We start from the raw sequence: 21671 nt of genomic DNA on the forward strand, positions 1-21671 counted from the left end.
TAGAGTATGCGATTGAATCAAACACAAATGATTAAATTTAACAAAAAAAAAGAATGGTCAAATTTTGTTGGGTTAAATATGGTGGGTTATTACAATGATCATTGCAAATCATTAAATAATTGTTGTTGATCCTTAAATAATTGTTTAGAAAGCAAAAACTATTAAATTCAACCACATTTGCATAAAATTTAATTCTTTCATCAAATTTGAGCCAATTGAGGGAAAATTGCCCCATGTCTAGACAAAAATCCACACAAAAAAACATCACAAATCATCTTAATTGCCTCTTGGCGAAAATCGATCCCCATCTGGATAAAAATCCATATCAAAAATCTATTCATTTTGCTCATTAAGTCCAACATGCACCTTTTGGGGAAAATCAATCCCCATCTAGATGATTATCCAGATCAAAATCATCATAAGCACACTTTTGGGAAATTCGCCACACATCAAGATAATTATCCGTACTTAATTTCATCAAATTTGGTCATCAATTGACATGGGGAAAATCAACCTTCATCTAGATAGGCAATTTCATCCACATTAAAGTTCATACTTCATTCCACAGGAAAAAACATGAGTCATAAGGATAATTTCCAACACTTAAACAAAATTTGGGCTGCTCGATGGAAAAACGTGGTCCATCGGGACAAATGTCAAGACAGTTGAGGAAAAATGCTCTCCATCAAGATTTTGAGTGGACGAAAATCAAGGTCCATCACAAATTTGCTTAAAAACTAGGGGAAAAACGCCCCTCATCAAGATTTTTGACCCTTAGACTTCAATTTAATGGATTTCCATCAAGAATTTGATGATTTCAACACTCAAAAATAGTTGGACATGTCAAATCTTATCATTAAGCATCGGGACTTAGCCAAATTTATCAAAATTTGAGCGAGAAAATGGGGATTTCATCAAGATAAAGTGCAATTTTGACTAGAATCACCTCCTAGGAGCAAGAAAATAACCCCTAAAGGACCTCTTGACGCTTAGGCATGAAATATCACAAACTTAAAATCATTAAAACTCAACTACGCTAAAAAAAATCTAGACTTGACAAAATTAGGATCACCTAGACTTTTAACATTTTACACACACTTGATCGTATTCAAAATTCGAAAACCCCAATAGCACTTAAGCATGATCATATCAAAACTTGAGACTCGGACACTGAAAAGCTTAGAATTGTCGCTTGTCTGCCAAAACCCTAAACTAACACGAAGCAAAAAGCGAGAAAGAGGGGGTCCCCGTTTGCAATGGGGCGATGCATGAAAAGGTCACAACAGGTACCTATACAACAATTCACCAAATGTGATTAACTATGATCACTAGATACAGTAGTTACAATACTTTTGCCCTGTTTATACCATAATAGCTACACAGTTAGTTTTTATGATGCATATACTTATGTGAAAGATCCCCGGCCAGTCTATACTAAATTTTTTCTGATTTTGATGTTGCTAGTTGAAAGTTTTAGGAGAGTTTTTCTGAGGTTTTTGCTTGTGTTTTGTTTGCAATGATTGCATAAAGGTTTATCATGAATGTTTGACAATGAAACAATACTTTTCAACTCGAAATGCAGAAATATTAATGACTGATAAATAAATTCAGAATTCTGATTTTTGGAACAGCAAGATAATAAATTTCAGAATTAAGGAAATAATTCACCACATCCATTATTTGCATACCAGGAATCCAATGCTCAACCAGGAAGGAATTTTATTGATGAATTTCAAGATAACACAATCTATGAGCTCCCAACAATCGAAGATGACTTCAAATGGCTTTATTTGCTTCTACAGCAGAAAACCGAAAAACATCAAAAACAGGATTTTATTCATCATTTTACCTTGGGTTTTTTGCGGAGAAGGGAGAAGAGTGACTCCAACACTCTTGCAAGGTGATTTCGAGCGATTCTTGCGAATTCCAAGTGGATTTGAAGGGGATTTGAGGTGGTTTTTCAAAAAAAATCAGATTCTCAGGTTGAATCTAGATGAGTTAGAAATCATTCCTAAGTAGTCTAAAATCTTTTTAAGTTATTTGAACAAGATTTAACACTAGTTTTGACAAGTTTTGTTGATTTTTTCACTATTTTTTTTAAGAATATCTAGTTTTCCAAAAAAAATCAAACCCTAATAGTTTTTTTTTTCTTTTTAAACTTTGAATAATGTCTAAATTTTTTTCAACTAATTTAGATAGTTTACTAAATTGTTTAACTAAAATGTTAACTTTTTTTTTTCACTTTGTATGTGTAGGTTAACTAAGCATTAATTATGGCAAGTTTTGATTGGCCACAAGAACCATGCCCATCTGGATATATAGGCACCCATCCTAAAGGTGCTAGAGATAGGGCTTGGAGGTACGCCTATGAGGGACCAGATCCTAGGACAATTATTCGCATAAAGTGTGAAAAAATACTTCATGCAAGCATTAACCGCCTCAAATACCACCTTGCAGGCATAGACAGGCACAATGCTAGAGAATGCATAGGGACCACTCCTGAAATATAAAGCAACTCAAATACCAACTTGAAGGGTTAGATCCTAGGGACTCCAGAAAGAGTACTAATAGTGACTTTGTATGTACCCAAAATCTCATCCTCCCCAAGCTCTACCTGTGGAATCTCCTACTCAGCCTCACCATTGCTACCCTCAAATACTATATCCTACATGTGCTCATCATCCACATCTGAATAGACCTCAATGAGATGCACCTTGCCTTTCCCAAGACATCTATGTTCAGGCTCCCAAGGCTCCTTACACGAGAAGCATAGCTTCTTTCTCCTCAACTCATTACGTGTCTCCCGATCCATCCTAGGAGGAGGTGGTGCACTCTTGTGTTGTGTAGAAGACCTTTGAAAAGGTTTAGAGCCTTTGGAAAACTTCTTATGCAACTGAAAAGAAGGTGGTGGTGTAGTCTCAAGGTCCGGGGTAGTCTAATGTAGGGTCCTAGGCTTAAGAGACTTGACCAATCGCCATAACCCGTCATGTAAACCCTCAATAAATAGCATCACCACACATCTATCCGGCATCTCAGGAACCATAACAGCAATACGTTGAAACTCATTAATGTAAGTTTCAACATTTCCAGTATGTCGCAACAATGCAAGATCTCTGTAATACAGCTCAACATTCTTACAATCAAATCTAGCAATCAACCACTCAATAAACTCAGTGTAAGAATGTATGAGTCCATGGTTTTGGGTGACCAAACCATGGTGCCACCAATCATAAGCCATGCCCTCTAAATGTAACATTGCAAACTAAATAGCCTCATCCTCAAACATCGGTTTAAGTGAAAGGTAGATGTCAAGTTTGTGCACCCAAGCTCGTGCACTGATCTTCCCACTGCCATTGAAAGAAGATAAAGTGAGCTTACTAGTAGCTCGTTTGAGATCACTATTTTGTTGTTGTCTAGGCCATCCATCATTACGGATCCTCATACTCTCTCTACACTGCATACAATACTAATGTAAATGGAAGGCATCTCTAACGTGCTCTGGGAGACGTGTCCACTCCTCACTAGCTGCCATAACCATATCCAAGAACTCAACGCCCTCCTGTGGGTCTACTGGTGGCAGCTCATCTATAGGAGTGAAATGAGGCTGCATCAGCCTATCAGTTATCCATGTATGAGTCCTATCACACCTAGGAGAACCAAAAGCACTATTGATCAATGGAGGGGCTCTATTACTCCCACTACTGTTTGCAACTGAAACAAGCCTGTCATGTTTGCCACGCCTATCCCTGTGGCGATTCAAGTCCAATCTGTCCAAAGTATCCTGAAACTTGTCTAATGCCTACACAATCCTCGGCTGTGAATTAACCAGAGTTCTCAGTAACTCATCAAGATCAAGATGGTTTTGTCTCTCCTCATGCCAAGGACTCCTATTACCCTCAAGTTTGTCACCCACATCAAAATCCAAGTGTCCTTGTGCTCTTCTGCGTGTATAGTATCTGTAAGGCCCAGTCCTTCCCAGATGCAAATAAATAATCAGAGGACCCTCAAACTGGCAAGATCATTGCTTTAATACCATTGAAAGATCCCCAACTAGTCTATATACTGAATTTGTTTTTATTTTGACGCTGCTGGTTGAAAATTTTAGGATAGTTTTCTTCTGTTTTTGTTTGGGTTTTGTTTCCAATGATTGCATGCAGTACTGATGTAAACGGAAGGCATCTCTAACGTGCTCTAGTAGACGTGTCCACTCCTCACTAGCTGCCATAACCATATCCAAGAACTCAACGCCCTCCTGTGGGTCTATTGGTGGCAGCTCATCTATAGGAGTGAAATGAGGTTGCATCAGCCTGTCAGTTGTCCGTGTATGAGTCCTATCACACCTAGGAGAAACAAAAGCACTATTGATCGATGGAGGGGCTCTATTACTCCCACAACTGTTCGCAACCGAAACAAGCCTGTCATGTCTACCACGCCTATCCCTGTGGCGATTCAAATCCAATCTATCCAAAGTATCCTGAAACCTGTCTAATGCCTACACAATCCTTGGCTATGAATTAGCCAGAGTTCTCAATAACTCATCGAGATCAGGACGGTTTTGTCTCTCCTCATGGCAAGGACTCCTATTACCCTCAGGTATGTCACCCATATCAAAATCCAAGTGTCCTTGTGCTCTTCTGTGTGTATAGTATCTATAAGGCCCAATCCTTCCCAGATGCAAATAAATAATCAGAGGACCCTCAAACTGGCAAGATCATTGCTTTAATACCACTAAAAGATCCCCAACCAGTCTATATACTGAATTTGTTTTTATTTTGACGCTGCTGGTTGAAAATTTTAGGATAGTTTTTCTGCAGTTTTTGCTTGGGTTTTGTTTCCAATTATTGCAAAAGGGTTTATCATGAATGTTTGACAATGAAACAATACTTTTGAACTCAAAATGCAGAAATATTAATGAGTCGTAAATAAATTCAGAATTCTGATTTTTGGAACAGTAAGATAATAAAATTCAAAATTAAGGAAATAAATCACCACAGCCACTATTTGCATACTAGGAGTCCAGCACTCAACCAGGAAGGAATTTTATTGATGAATTTCGAGATAACACAATCTATGAGCTCCCAACAATCGAAGATTGCTCCAAATGGCTTTATTTGCTTCTACAATAATTACCAAAACAAATACTGGGAATTGTTGAGTCCCACGCTTGGCTCTTAGGCAGGATTATTCAATTTACTAACAAAAACAACAATCTGAATCAAAATCAACTCCTATTGCCTATGGAGATCACCAAATAACTGCTGGAAGATACTGACAATTAAGCTTGCATGAAATCCAATCCCTCTCTTAGCTGGTACGGTCATGAAGTGCAATCTGGTGTCAGCTGAATGGTACGGCTGGCTTAGGAAAGGTACGGCTGGCTTAGGAGAAAGTACGGCTGGATTGGGGAATCTCCAAATCTGCCATGATTCACCTTATTTCTGCTGCAAACAATTTTCCTATTATTTCTTCAAGCAATTTCACTGATTTTTGGTAAAATTGTTCTCCTAGCAACAATTGCTTTTATTGAATTTTGCTAATCTGCTTGCATGCTTATTTCCTGGATATTAACCTATAAATCTGCCTGTAAAACACTCCAGTTAAGCACAATGGAAATCCTGTATAAATTTCCCACAACTGTGAACTGGGCTTCCGACCAACTCACAAATCTCTAGGGCGTTTTCGTTCCCAGAAGTCTGAAAGGCTGCTGAAATTCATCCTCAGAGCTCAATTCTGCAATTGCTGATGTAAAAATGAATCAATGAATGCCCAAATGAGACCCCCTCACGTTACTTTATTGCTTCCCAACCCTAATCGAACTTTTCGGGCTTTCTTCTTTATTTTAATGAAATTATTTTGCAACTTATATCTCCCTTATGTGGTTCGATCAGCTTGAGGGTCAAATTCATCATTAATACCTTATAACACCTATGGAGGTGTGACATGGGGTCTCTCAACGATATTTTATTTTTAACTTTATAACATAAGATTATAAAGTTACTTTATTATGGCTTTAATTATTTCTATAAATAGCCACCATAATATAAATTAACCATTTTAGCCATGGATAGCTTTCTATTTCTAGCAAAAAGGTGACTTAGCCATAAATAACATTATTTGCTCAAGGATGCAGATAACCAACTGCCAAACTGTAGCGTGTAAGTCCTTCCTTGCTTGGGGTAACATCTCCTATCCACTGGATTTGCCTACAGAGATAGATAATTGGCAAATCTCAACACCTGGGTGATCAACTACGAAAGAGGGGACATCACATTACGATCAATACAATGCAGGTTGTCTGTTATCCCACTTGTATAAAAGGAGATCATATATAACAAGGACCTAGCTAAATGACCTATAGCTCAGCAAGGTACAATGACTGTGAGTGTGTTGCGAATCAAAGGATCACTACTTTTTTTCCTTTCTACCTGTTACTTGAAGTTAATGATTAATAGATGTAAGTTTTATACTGAGTATACAGACAAAAAGTACCTCTTCACACAAGTCACATTAGAAAAAACCAAATATGTGAAGACACATAGGTATGACTTAATGCACGAGTTTTGGACTAACCAGTTTTTTAACATTTTATAACAGTCCAAAATAAAATTGCTGATGTGGCACTGTCTTTGGTGAACTGAACTCCAAACAATATTTTTAACCAATTCACTTGCCAAGGTGATGTAAAAATTTCAGGGTCATATGACTTAACATATAAGAGTTTTCAGGGGTACAAAGTTAGAACTAATGGCAGCTAAGTCTCTCCCCTAGATAGTAACATAAATAGTACTTATTTAAATTTCACTTGTTTGATCAATTATATTAAGCATTCCTGTTCCATTCCTCTAAGACGTATTAATGAAGACTTCAGTTTGCCACTTATGATCTTTTCCTTACCTTTAGAGGAAAAACGTTTTGGTCAAGAAATATATAGGATGAAAAAATGTCAATGAAACAAAATGTTTTCTAAATCTTTGGACATCTAAAATAAAGCATAATTACCCAAAAACTTATAATGAAAATACACAAACCAATTTCTCACATTTATACCAACAAAAAGATTCTCACAATTTTTTCCATCTTGTACTCCATTCATCAGAAGTATTTTGAGAGTTCTATTCCCAACAAAGGACAATGCAACCACTAACTCCTGACAACATAATTTTTTGATACACCGCATCATGAACTTTTGGTCACTATAATGTACAGTGTAGCTTAATTCCGTTCCATACTATTTAATTTTTGTATGCATAGCTTGGTTTAAGAGTTTGTGTATGTGTAGCTTACTAAAAATTTGTAAATTCTATTCATAAATAATTATGTACACAAAAATAAATACAGAAGATTCAACTATAAGTTAAAAGAAAACATCTCAATAAAAAATAATTCTGTACTTCGGGGATAATTAGCCATATATTTTGTCTTCATAACACAAAAATATTTAAAACTAAAAATCAGGAATTCCAGACTTTTTTCTGTGACCTTGAAGAAAACCTCAGATGTTTGGTGTACTATTGCCCAGTTGATTTTAGATTATGAATGTTGAATGTAAATACTTTGACATTACGCACCAGCTTGGCTCTGCAGCACCCCATGCACTGAAGGTTGAGTCTCACCCACCAAAGTTGCATGGACTGAAGAATTTGCATGTTCCACGTCTTCCTGGTTTCTATCCGTTGGTGGTGAAGTTTGCACCTGCACTTGAGTTCTAATAGCAGATAAAGGAATGGATAGCAGGGAATGTTGTTGGGCAGCATCAGTGCCACTTGTAAGGTTTCCAGGAGAAAGAGTTGGGGGGGGATTTCTCACTTGACTTAATTGTAAAGGATTTAGCTGCTGAAATCTTGCAAGTAGTGGATAAAAGAAACCATGTGAACTACTGGAGGACTCACTTCGAGCCTCACCAGTAATAGCTGCAGGTACAGCAGCAATTCTAACTGGAACAACCCTTACAGCACCACTTTCTGAGTTAAAAGATGAAACACCTTCTCTACCCAAGACTCCTCCCTGAGGACTTGCAATTTGATTTCCCTGCCCTTCCACTTGTTGCACACTACCACGTTCTCTTTGCTCAAGACCTGCACCAGGAGCCACTGATGACCATGTCGCTAAGTAATATGAGTTAGAAGATCTTAATACAATCACTTAGTAATTATGTCACTTATATACCATTGAAGATACCTGTGTGTATATGCATTTCAATGTTTCTTAATGAATCTCCTGTAGTGGCCAGCCCCGCTGTCCCTGGATGAGTAGCTCCAATTGGAATGCTACCAAAACTGGAGCCAGGCTGAAAAGGAAGGGCCTGCAGACCATAAAGTCAAAAGAAAACAAAACACAATTATTCAAATAAAAATATCATAAACTATAGCAATCTGATTGCAAGACAAAATAACTATAACCTGAACCATCAGAGGGTTAGGGCCAGTTGTGGAAACAAAGACTGCTGGACCAGCATTCACTACGGATTCAGCCTGCAAATACAAATTATGAAATAAACAATGCATTCATAACATTGTGTACTCAAGCACGATCAGAATAAATTAAGCAAAAGAAATCAAACATACAGGAGACTGTCCCATACGCAATGTCATGGTGGTACGACCAAGCTCTAGCAACAATGCACCCAAGTTCTGCATGATAATTCCATTTCGCATAGCAGAAGACTGGATCTCGTCACGTACCATTGGATCAATTACACTTGATTCTCCTTCCAGCTGCCTGGCAAGTTGCTGTTACAATTCAAAAGATAAAAAGATACATTAGCATATAAATCTTATATTTAGTTGTCCACCATATCAAATTTTAAGCATAAGTAATAAGCACCATATAAGTTTTTTATTTTTGAAGCACTACTCATTCTTCCACCCAAAAATTCTAATTCCTGCTAGAAAATAAGGATTTCTCATAGTCATCTCCCATAAAATATTTTCATGACAGAGCATGGTTGACAGTTACAATTGAAATGAACTAAAAAATACAAGAATAGATTCTAGTTCCACACCTACCAACCTAAAACAACTAACCACTTTAATAATTTATACTTCCAAATGCTTTTGAGCAAATATCTAATTACATAATTGTATTTATACATAGAACAGTATCCTTTCATTCAAAAACTCTTAACCCCAGCTTTCATAGAGAATTTGTTCTTGAGAAATTTAATAAGGTGAATTTTCAAGTAAACCATTAAAGGCATTTGGCCTCCCAAGTTTCCTTGCCCATTACAAAAAGTAAAGGCATTTCAAATATACATTTCTTCACTATTTCTCTTTTGTTATATATTTGAACTTGATAAAAATTTGCACTTGCCTCACATTAGGCCAATTTTACAGTAAAGTATTTGTAACAATCTAGTTTTAAACTGTAGGTAACAATCCAATACAATTTCCTAGGAAACGTTGAGCAATTGATGAGTTATCACTCATGATTTGCACTGACTTTACATGTCAGTAATTGTATTATCTCGCATCTACATGCCTTGATTCACATCAACAATCTAAATGCAGTTCTAGCATTAAAATACGGCCTCTAATGATCATATCCATTATATATTCTTACTCAAATTCTCTCAATAAGCTAACTTAATTCACCTCTTTCTGCTTGGCCAGCCAATCACTCTAGATAACAATAATTAGAGGACTACTAACCTTTAAAACTAGTATCTAATTATGATATCCATTTCTCCACTGTTAATCAAATTCTCTCAACAACCAAATAAATTCAACTCCTCTCTTTTTGCCTTCCCAACCAATTACTCTATAGCAACAATTAGGATAATCGTCTTTATAATTAATTGGAAAACTACCTTTTATATGTAGTCAATCATATACAGAGGAAATAATTGAATGAATAAACCAAAAAAGCTTTATATTATTTAGTTCATGACTTAAGTTTCACTCGTGAACCATTGATGATCTGATACAATGCAAGGCATTTAATTTATATAAGACTTCTATTTGCATTTCAACGACTCATATTTGCTTTATTACTAGACATTGCTAGCACATAAAGAGATTTCCTCCTAATGTGATTCTATCTTGGTTTACAGGAAACCACTCTATTCTGCATTTAGAAAAGGTTTCTGGCATTCTAGTCTGGTAGATTTATTGGCATTCTATCTTGGCTTAGAGGAAACCACTAGATTTGGAATCTATATTCATTAGAACATCTCTCATCTTGCCTCTAGACAATGGCTTTGCTTGAAAGACTCAATTGCTTTTTTACTAGATATTGCTAGCACATAATGAAATTTCTTTATGATATGATAATTACAGGTGAAAGGAAAATATGAGATTCACAACTAGACAAGTAGAATATTCAAATGCCAGCCATATCGGTAACTCAAGTGCACTTTGTATTAAGAAAGCCATCTCCAACTAAAGACATATTTTACCCTCGCAAGTCAAGGGCATTGGACCAATATAAGTCATTCAGAAATCCCTTATGATTCAATCTTGGTTTACAAGAAACCACTCTAGTCTGCATTTAGAAAAGTTATCTGGCAGTCTATTCTGGTAGATTTATTGGCATTCTATTCTGGAAGATTTATTGGCTTAAAGAAAACCACTATATTTGGAATCTATATTCATTAACCTCCAACAAACATTAAAAACATCTCTCATCTTGCCTCTAGACAATGGCTTTGTTTGAAAGAAGTTGCTTAATAAAAGGAACAGGCTTGGGAGGCCATCCTTATCCTTTGCTGTACTAGAGTTACAGAGGCCATGACCTTTGAATCACCATTAAAGGCTATTAACATGTTATTTTCCCCACTCAACTAAGATATATAGCGCCCTCAAATGCTTTACAAAAGGCATCCAAATTAATGGATTTGTTCCAACAAAATTGAAGCGTATATTAATCAAAGCAACCACAATAACATTAAGTTATTTGACAGTTCTCCCCAGTTTGCATCCCAGAATATATTTGTTTAATGACACTAAGACCTCCGTATTAGGTGTTTAATAACCATAAGAATAAATTAATTGCAATCTATATTTGATTTTGCACACATTAACTTGATGAAAAGTCTTTAATAAATATTTCCCAATATTCATCAAAAGGAAAGAGAAGTTATTAATGTCCACAAACAAACAAAATAGGTCAATGTGATTCAAAATTACATGCAATCAAAATAGAAACAACTAGGGTTAAAAACGTCCTAGGATCTAAAAGAGATTTGACTGATTATGTAATGTACCTATTTAAGTAAACAAGTTCTTTCGACATTTCATGTGTGACTGACTACACCTTGCTGGATTACAAAAAAAATCCAACAAAAAACATTATAATAGGTAAAAGAAATAATATTATGCTCTTTTTTAGACAAATCACACACTTTAAACCATCGATGAAAATCAACCTTTGATTTATATATCATGGAAATCAGTGTATGTTCTATAAATTTGGTGTAAATGTATGTTTTTGAAGAATATATATTTTCAAATGTTCGATAAAGATGCGGAGTTTTTCCCTAAGTTTTTGCGAGTCCCGAGTTTTTTTTTAAATTTGGCCTTGCCGAGTCTGAGTTTTACAACTACGGTCCAAACAATCTGACTTATACATAAAATTGTTCCTTCAAATAACCCTTAAAAATTATTCCTTCAAACATCCCTCAAAAATTGTTCCTTCAAATCAACATTTGATGTTCTCAAACGATTTTTTGTTAGAACTTGCTACATCTAACAACAAACGCAACTAAGTTTGGAAAAGACAAGCCTCCACCCAATATAACTAGCAATAATTGCACATTTTTGCTTATTAGTTCTCACAATGATTACTTCAGCCTGGATTATAGATGTGATCCTGTTAGGGAGGGGTTACTTTTGCTCAAATAATTCGATATTAAACAAAGGAGACGAAGGCTCCTTAAATAGAGATTACAAGACAATGTTTCTAAAAAGAAACTATCAATTAACTGAAGCTAAAAAAGAAGCTAAAGATAAAGACTCTAAAAATAACTTAAGATGACCATTATAGAAATAATATAATATTATATTAATACCATCCCTTAATGGTCATCGTACTAACTACCCTATAGAAGACATTGCAGGGTTTTTAATCACAAACACAAAGAAGGCTGCCCCTTCTCTTCAGAACACTTTGTTGTTGCTGAGACCTGTTGACGTGTATTTTGTACACTATCAAACACAAAATAAAATACTCAAATGGTACCTTATCCTCTCTTGAATAAAGCCTCTGAATGCTGAAGATATCGCAAAAAGGATCAATCAGGGTGACTTCAAGGTTCTTCGCTGTAGGATCTCTACGTGTGGATAAGCACCAATGGTCGTTGTAAATGCTGTTTCTTCAAGGGGTCTTACGCACTTTCTGAGAAAGCTGGTCCATGTTGCTCTCACTCGACTGCAGGAACAGGATTTTCCTAACACTAACAAATTCTCAAAAAAGATCAAAATATAGGGGTTTCAAGAGATGAACTTTAATCTAATCCTAAGAATGACTCGATGTAGGCTAGACTTGGTAAGATTCTACCAATTTCAGTATTGCCAAAGAATTACAACTCTACTGGAATTGATGCGATCTTCTAAGGTGATTAGTGGTTTTCAAATCATCAAGAATTATAGATACTACCATAAAGATACATATCAATATTTCAATAATGATTGAATGTTCAAGCAATCTCAATATCTCCAGTTGACCACACAATGTGTCCTTACAATCAGTAAGAAGCTAGTGGTTTGGATATGAATCTCACCAAAGATCAAGCACAACACTTAGTCCTTCAAACTTAAATACTACTTCGACTGAGAATGATTCAAGAAGATAAACAACCATGAAGATAGCCACAAGTATTGCAATAAAACACCATAACTTCAATATTTTATTGATCTCAAAGCCAAATGGACAACAATTGTTCAAAATTCTTTCTTCACTACTCAATCTTGCTACACAATAACTTTCTCTCTAAGCTCTTCTAATCTCTCTCTCTAGTATCTAATCATCTAATGACGAAATGAAAATGAGTGAGGGTATATATAGCATCATCAATTACAACGAACGGCCCAGATCGAAAGAAGATCAATGGCTGAGATTTTGACACCTAAACCCTAATTAGGGTTTGTTACAAAAAGTTCCCCTTTTAGATGAACATTATTAAATGCATAGCCAAATACTTAATTGGCACAAAAGTCGAGGAAACATAGACCAATGATAATTAAGATGCCACATCATCCTATAACAACCTTTCTTCTAGAACTTTGTTCCCTTTCCTATGCTCCTTAGCATATCCAACGAATCTGGACACAATTCCTTCAATCTCAGCAATAGGAATCTCAGGAAGATTCTTCATTTGTTCCTCCAAGTGAATGACTTGATCAAAAGCCGTGAGAAGAGCCGTTTCCCATCCAGGTTCCAGTTCTTTGATCTTCTCAATCAGGAGCATGGTAGTGAACATCAGGTCTCGTTGCTCATCTGTGATGACATTCTCATCTTTGCAAAAGATGACCTTGACTCTCTCTTCCAACTCTTGGAGGTCCACATCTGTCTCAATCTCGATCCGCCTGCCAAGAATGGTACACAACACCTCAAACACCTTATCCTGAATTGGATGGATGACACATTCAATTTGACTGCATTTGGTGTTGATGTCTTCGAAAAGAACCTCTTTCATCTGGGGTAGAGTTGACCACTGTAGTAGGTTGTGAGTTCCTCCATCCATTATCTTTTCTTGTGCCAAGATCCTCCTTAGTGTTTGCCTGATTACTTGCAGGACCGGAATGATAACATCTCTAGTGTGAGCGAAAGCGGCTACAGTTATCATTAGATTGTGGATAATCTCAAGGACTTGGATAGCTTGATGGATTGTCTTCATCATTCTTGTTGCAAATTCAACAGCTACCGTGTGGGATTTATCAATCCAAGAGCTCATAAGCTGAACCAAGCTTTTGACCCTTTCTGCTTCGCCAACTAATTCGAGAGGAAGTGCCTGCAAAGGAGATACTGCTGGATCCTGACGTCTCAAGGGCTGATTGAGATGACTAAAATAGCCTCTCCAAGCACCGACCTCTCTCTCAAGCTTCCTATTCTTTTCCATTTCTTCCTTAAGTTTGTCTTAAAGTGCTTCAAATGAATCAGTTGCTTCTTCCATTGCTTGCTCAGTAGTGAGTGGACCAAGCTCAAATGTTTCTAAATCATACTCATCTGCAAGAATCTCACCCTCATACTTGTCCACTACTGGTGTAGCTATTTGCAATTTCCTGGATCCAATCTCATCTCTTATTTCCTTGGACATCTTGGTGGCCTTCTTCTTTTCCATTACCTCCTGAGAATTCCCTATAAGGCTTTCTAAATCAATTACATCTTCTTCCTCTTCAATCACAATCACCCTTGTCAGTCTCTCTTTTAACCAATCCAGGATGGCGGATCTTGTTTCTCTAACTTGTATTTCTTTAGGCAGTGGTTCATCTTCTCAGAGAGGAGATGTCGCTTCATCATCATTCTTCTGATCTCCCTGTAGCTCATCAACTTGGGGAGATTGACTTGATGAATGCTGAGGTGTCTGTCCCTTTTCAGGCTTATCATTATGTACCATGGACTCCATAGACTCATCAACTTCAGGTACCATCTTCCCTTGACCTTCTCCTTGGCTTGCCTTCTTTTCATGGCGAGAAGATGTGCTTGATGGGTGATCTCGATTAGCCTCTTGCTTCTTCTTGGAAGATTCCCTTTTCTCGGGTCTTTCTTTCCTCTTTGCACCTCTAGGATAAGAAGTGTTCTCACTCACGCTTGTTTCTCCTTCCTCAGGTCTTGCCTCCAAAGTGAAAGTCATTGGTACGTTCTGCTCTCTCAATTTCTGATGTTGTACATCCACCCATCTGCGAGTACATGATAAAACAGGAGCCATCAAGGCTCTCAAATCCAAAACCTCAAGTTCATTCCAATCTATCTTCACTGCTTTGTCTTCTTTGTCATAAGATGACTGGAGATGTCTACCACTATCCTATGCTTGATCAGCTACTCTATAAACTTTGCATTTCCTGATGAGATCTAAGGGTAGCCTGGAATGCATCTTTCTTTTAACCTCTAAATCACTTGAGAGATTCATCCAAAAGTCCTCTAGCTGAAATTCGTGTTTGTACTTCTTACCAACTGTCTCCTCCATATAACCGTGAGGGTCAAAATTCTCCCTCGAGGCAAAGAATGTGAATGAATATAAAGCTAATTCCTTCTCTGCATCTTCCGAGGCTTGAGTATTAGGACATACCTCAACTGAATTCCCCAATATGATGGGCACGGGAACTCCATTTCCATGCTTGTGTCTGGATGCCTTCGCATAAGCTGCCAACTGTCTGGTCACCTCAAGTAGCACTATCCTATCTGTCGGATACCTCGGCAACATATAGGGAGGTGAAGGGCACCCATGAACTCTGATGTATGTAAACTTTTGAAACTAGATGAACCATGCACCATACTTCTTCACAAGTTCTTGTGCATCCAAAGATAGTCGATTATGAATCCCACCTTGCAATATCCTAGTGATGTTCATCGTGAAGGTATCATTGACTAACTTGTAGTCACTTCTAGGCGGATGATGCAAATGAACATAAGAGTCACAAACTCTCACCTCTCCGGGTCCTCTTCGAATCACTCCTCTGTGAGGTAGCCCTGCGTACTCGAAACTCCTGATCAAGGCGTATATGACATATGAGCTCATATGGAATGATTTGGTAGGCCTTAGTCTTCTCAACTGCACATCCAGACTATTGCTAATAATTCTAGCCCAATGAAGCATTCCTTTTCCTTGGACTATCACTTGAATGAAGAAGAACATCCACTTTTCGAAGTAGAAGACTTGAGGAGCCCCTGTAACTCGATTGAGCAAAGTTATCAAATCTCTGTACTCCTCCTGGAAGTCAATCCTATGCGGTGTGTTGGGAATCTTGTTCAGGCAAGGACGACTTTTGAGCAACCAATTCTTATTGATGAGATTCAAGCAAGTGTCGGGATCATCTTCATACATTGATCTAGCTCCTTCTAGGCTTTTGTAAATCATATCTTTATGTTCTGGAAGATGAAGAGCTTCACTTATAGCCTCCTTTGAAAGGTAAGCTAAGGTGTTCCCTTCCTTGGATACGATCGACCTTGATTGTGAGTCATAGTGGCGAGCACACTCGATCATCAGCTCATGACACTTGACTGCTGGAGGCAAACCTGCCGCCTTGATGATGCCACTTTCAATTATCCTCTTCGCAACAGGTGATGGCTTGCCAATGTAGGGGACCTCTCGAAACTTCTTCACATTGAAGTTTCCCAAGTTGGTGTCTCCGATATTACTCCATTTGGACACGATCTTGGTCTCCAATTCGTCGTTCTTCTGATCTTCTTTGATGAGAGTCGGGCGACTAGTAGATGCTCCTGCCTTTGGAGTCGCCATCTTGACACCTACACAACATTTCAAAATTAGTTCTCAAGTATTATATCTTGAAGTGTAGGAATCTAGACTTAAAAGGAAGATTTAAGATTTTAATTAGGAAACTTCATGATAAATCTAGAGTTATCATTTCCTAATTAACTATGCAATACTTAGACTTTTCTAAAAAAAAGTCTAAAAATCAAATCTTGAACAAGGGATGTTAAGATGATCTCGCCATACCTCCTCTTGAGTACTAAACTCTAAGACTTTTGAAAAATGATGCAAGAAAAATGGATTTCGCTAGGCAAAGTGTAGATCAAAGCCCTCTCTTGGATGAATTGCGCCTCCTTTAGCCTTCAAAAGAATAGATTCCACCTTAGTTAGCCTTCAACACTTAGAAGAAATTCGCTCCAAATAAGCTCTATTTCGCACCTCCAATCAGCTCTCCAATTTCGCACTTAAAAGGATGATTGAATGAATGATTAAACTTGATCAAAGCATCCCTATTATATAGAGCGCTTACCCCTTGCTTCCTCTAGGCCGACTTGGCAAAAAGGAGGTAAAAAAATATAAAATCTCAAAAAAGGGGGGCCGACTTGGCAAATAAAAACAAAATAATGCCTTGAGCGCTCACCAATCAATTTTAATTTAATAAAAAAAAATTAATTTTAAAGGCCTCCAAAGTAAAATTTCAATTTTCTCAAGGCCTAAAATTAATTATTAAATGCCAAAATGCTTTTAATTTAATGTGAATTTAATTTCCAAATGCCTCAAAATTAGCAATTTTGGCGATCAAATGCAAATTGGAGAATATCAATTTTTAAAACAAGGCTTAATGAAATTTCATGATGATTTCGCCCTGGACCCTGAGAGAGGGTCAGGAGCGATTTTTTGTTTTTAGCCTTGAATACTTTGCATCTTGACTCCAAAATCTCCTGGAAGGTAAATTGATATCCGGTTAAGGTGTTGTCCTCCAAAATTTTGACATTTTGCATGAGGAAAATAGGTGGAAATGTAGATTTCGCCCTGGACCCTCTCCAAGGGTCAGGAACGATTTTTCATTTTTTAGCTAAAATCCACCTAAATTTGATCCTCGAACCCTCTAGGCCACTCTCAAAGTCCATTTCCTTGCACTATGGAGTTAATTCATCAACAATTTTGGAGGAAATGATGTCTTTAGAGGAAATTTCGCCCTGGACCCTCAGCAAGGGTCAAGAGCAATTTTCCATTTTTGCTCAAAATTAGCATTTTTCAACATTCAAAATCTCTTCAAGACATTTCAAATAGGTTTTCTCACTGACCTCCAGACTTTGCTCTATCCAACTTGGGAGAAAAAGTGCAATTTTGGTGTCTTTCGCCCTGGACCCTCAGCAAGGGTCAGGAGCGATTTTTGCAAATTGGGCTTAATTCTCCATCATTTTTCATTGAAATTTTATTCATCACCTAGCAATGTCCTTGCTTTATCCATCTCACCCAAATTGGCTTTGTTGTTGCAAGGTAAAATGGGAGTTTTCAAAATTTTCGCCCTGGACCCTGAGAGAGGGTCAGGAGCGATTTTTGCTTCCTGGCTTCACATCATCAACTTCTCTAGGCAAATCATCATTCATCATGTTTTTGAAGGGCTTTTCTACCTTAGCACAATCTTGCCTTAGCACAATTTTGAAGGAAATATATTGGTTTTATGATTTTCGCCCTAGACCCTCAGCAAGGGTCAGGAGCGACTTTTGCAAATTAGGCATATTCCTTCATCTCTAAGTCCCCAAATCACCTCTAAGGCATAACACATTACGTCTTCCTTCTGCCCAAGCAAGATTTTGTCTTAATTCCACACAACAAGGAGGGTACTTTGGAAATTCGCTCTGGGCCTTCAAAGAGGGTCAGGAGCGATTTTTGCAATTGCCTTCAAAATCCTCACTTTCAACGATCCCTTTTCACTTCAAAACATCATTTCAAGCTCGTGTCTAGGCTTAGATTCGTTCAAACTTGGAGAAAAATGTCCAACATTAGGTTTTTCGCCCTGGGCCCTCAGCAAGGGTCAGGAGCGATTTTTCAAACCTGGCTTGATTGCTTCCTCATTGATTGTCCAAGTTATACTCAATGGGTAAAACACACTTCCTTTCATCCATTCCAATCATAAAATCACTTCGACCTTGCAAGAAAAATGTGCATTTGAAAATTTCGCTCTAGGCCTTCAAAGAGGGTTAGGAGCGATTTTTGCTATCTGGACCAAAATGCTTCACTTTTCATCTCAAAACTTCTTTGCCAAGGAAGATGTCATCTTGTTTCACGCTATGAATAAAAATTCATGTCCAAGAAAGGTCCAAAAATGTGCATATAAAGAATTTCGCTCTGGACCCTCAGAGAGGGTCAGGAGCGAAATTACTCTTCTTGGGCAAAACTCCTTCAATTCCATCATCTTCAATCAAATCTGGATACTTTATCACGCTCATTTCATCCTCCACCATGCCTTTGATATCTCAATTTGACCAAACAAGGTCAGGAATGACTCCAATAAGTTTTTTCGCCCTGGACCCTCAGCAAGGGTCAGGAGCGATTTTGATGATTCCAACAAGATCCTTCATCATTTCAAGTTAAAACTCCTTCAAGCGGGTGGAGAAAGTCATTCATTTTCCATTCATGTCCAACACTTGGTCTTTTTTCACTACAAGATGAGGGAAATCAAAATTTCGCCCTGGGCCCTCAGCAAGGGTCAGGAGCGATTTTTCCCTTAGCTTCCAAAATTCATCATTTTTCATGCCTTCAAATCTTTAAAAGCATCAAGTCACGTCCAATCATCGTTCCTGGAGACCCTGCACAAATCAAATTAGAAAAGTCAGTGACAAATATGCCTTAAATAACATTTTCGCCCTGGACCCTCAGCAAGGGTCAGGAGCGAAATTACCCTTTCTAGCTAAACTGTTAAAAATTTAAGTCTCCAATCACTTCACAAGGCAAAGTTAGGTCATTTTCAAGGTCAGGAATCAATTAGCAAGTCCATCAAAAAACAAGAAATTGTGCTTAGGATAAAGTTCGCCCTGGACCCTCAGCAAGGGTCAGGAGCGAATTCTCTATTTCAGGCATCATCTTACTTTCCAAAAATTGATCAAAACTTATCCAGGCAAGAACACACAATTTCTCCTTCAAAAATGCTAACACTTAGTCGAAATTGGACTTTACCCTAAAAACCCTTATTAGACCTAACCTAAGACCTATTTGACTCCTCTGGAAGGCTTACCTTATTTCAATAATCTCAATTCTTCAGGAGGATACTTAACAATTTTCCAAAATTTGACTGGACTTAGCTTGAATGACGTCAAAAGGAGCCCTTAAGGTTTAGCCCTAGCCCAGACAGACCACTCACTCACTCAAAACCCTAAAAGCGGAGAGAAGAACAAGCAAAACAAAAGCAAAAAGAGGGGGTCCCCATTCTAATGGGGCGATGTGTGAAATGGTCACAACAAGACCCTCCCTAGATCAGCAGAATGTTAATGACCAAGAGTACCAAAAGCTGCCCAACCTGATGTTGGGCAACAAAACTGAAACCGACAAAAACCTGAAACCGCGATTTTGAGGAAAAATCAAGAAACCCTGCAAAGAGCAACAAACATGATTTTGTCAAAAAACTGCAAAAAAAAATTGTAGATGTTCACCCTAGCAACTCCAGGTGCGACCCAAAACAAACTGCAAGAAACCACGATTTTTGTGGAAAAAATCATCAAACCTTGAAAACTGAAGTTACAAATCATTGTTTTTTTGTGGAAAAACAGTAAAAAACCCTAGAATAGGAACAGCCATCATGATTTTTTGAGGAAAAAATTATGAAAATTATAAACCCAAGAATAACAAAATCCACACGAACAAGTAACTTCGCAAATTACAGATGAAACATGATTTTTGAGGAAAAATATCGATCAAAACCCAGACACAATTTTTTAGGAAAAAAAAATTTAAAACATAGAATAAATTTTTAAGGGAAAAATTATAAATATAATATTATATTAATAACTTTTTCTAGACCCTCACAACATTGGACGCTCCCCAATGAGAATTATAAGATTTTGTATTGATCCCTTCACAGTGATCAATTCACAACACTCATGACTTCACCATTATGGCCCAGACAATGATACTTGCCTATCTCCAGTTTATTTGTACTAGTTTCTCAACCACTTGCACTGGTGGCCCCCTATTTGTTTGTATTTCTTTGTTTCATTTTTGTTCTTCCACTTTGTGGGGCCTTTTCTCAATTTTTCTTCCTAAAACTTTATAGTGTAAATTGACATAATCTTGTGTCCAATTGAGCTACTTTTGTTCATATGTGGACATTAATATAATTTCTCTCTTTCACAAGCATGATAAAGAAACAATAGAGCACAATAATTACATACAATCTTTCCTTATTTATTTTTTTCAATTATTCTAACAGCATTCAGAAAGCTTTAATTACTGTCAACTTCCAAATCACAGACAAATTAGTGAAGATGATACATGATCATGCCAGTCAAAAGAACTTCATATCACAAAATTTAGTGGATGAACACCAACTACAGTGCAACCATGCCCATAGTAGTTGGTATGGTTATAGAATTAGAGGCACTTAATAATTGACCATTGTCAATTGCTAATGTTCTATGAAATTTTGCATTGAACCTTTTCAAAACACAATTGGTTGTATTGTCACTCCATTCCATTGTTGCAATATCAATACTTGAGCATTGCATATATATGAACATAAGGCTATCTTCGATGGATTTCATGCGACCTGTACAGTATCTTACTTCTTCTGTTATGTCATTTACTTTCTAGTATTCCTGCAATCTCACATTGACATCTACTTTGATGTTTTTGAGGATCCTGGAGAGCCTTGTCCTTTAAGGTTATTCCAACATTCAATTGAGTTTGTGCCAAAACCTCAATTCACCAATTGACCACCCTATCAACTAAATCCATTGAGACTGTTGATATAGAACACCAAACCAAATAACTTTCAGCTCAGCAGTTCTCTTTGAGTATCTTTTGCACTTGTAGTGAAAAAAAAAAGAGCAGAATGAGAGGCATTAATGATATAATCGGTCTCTCGACAAAATCTCAACTTCACTTCTAGATATCAACAGATAAGGATGCAGCATCATGATGTCCAATAAACAACCTTTTAAGACAAGGTGCCAGCTCTACATATAGTTGGTCGTGACCTTTAGCCTCAGCAATGTGACCACCACATTGATGGTTTCAGCAGTGATGTTTCCAAGCCCCATCTTGATGCATAGAAATACTTGGATAAAAACGATGCGCAAATAGT

At 37.3% G+C, this 21671-nt stretch overlaps 1 protein-coding gene across 8 annotated transcripts in view; it reads right to left on the minus strand.

Moving 5' to 3' along the window:
* LOC131078410 (ubiquitin-like domain-containing protein CIP73) overlaps positions 1–21671 on the minus strand; it is a 142596-nt gene that overhangs the window by 48786 nt on the left and 72139 nt on the right. For 6 of the 8 annotated variants that reach the window (XR_009113781.2, XR_009113783.2, XM_058016100.2 and 3 more), the window contains 4 exons: positions 8565–8729; positions 8400–8471; positions 8179–8302; positions 7569–8090 (listed from right to left, as the gene is read on the minus strand). Coding sequence is in view for 6 of the 8 variants with exons in the window: in XM_058016100.2 (XP_057872083.2) it covers positions 7569–8090; positions 8179–8302; positions 8400–8471; positions 8565–8729 (883 nt within the window). In the remaining 2 variants the exon portion in view is untranslated. The remainder of the gene's footprint in view (positions 1–7568; positions 8091–8178; positions 8303–8399; positions 8472–8564; positions 8730–21671) is intronic. The other 2 variants (XM_058016103.2, XM_058016102.2) reach the window with 2 other exon arrangements.

Source organism: Cryptomeria japonica, chromosome 3 (assembly GCF_030272615.1).
Source record: "Cryptomeria japonica chromosome 3, Sugi_1.0, whole genome shotgun sequence".
Classification (NCBI taxonomy): domain Eukaryota; kingdom Viridiplantae; phylum Streptophyta; class Pinopsida; order Cupressales; family Cupressaceae; genus Cryptomeria; species Cryptomeria japonica.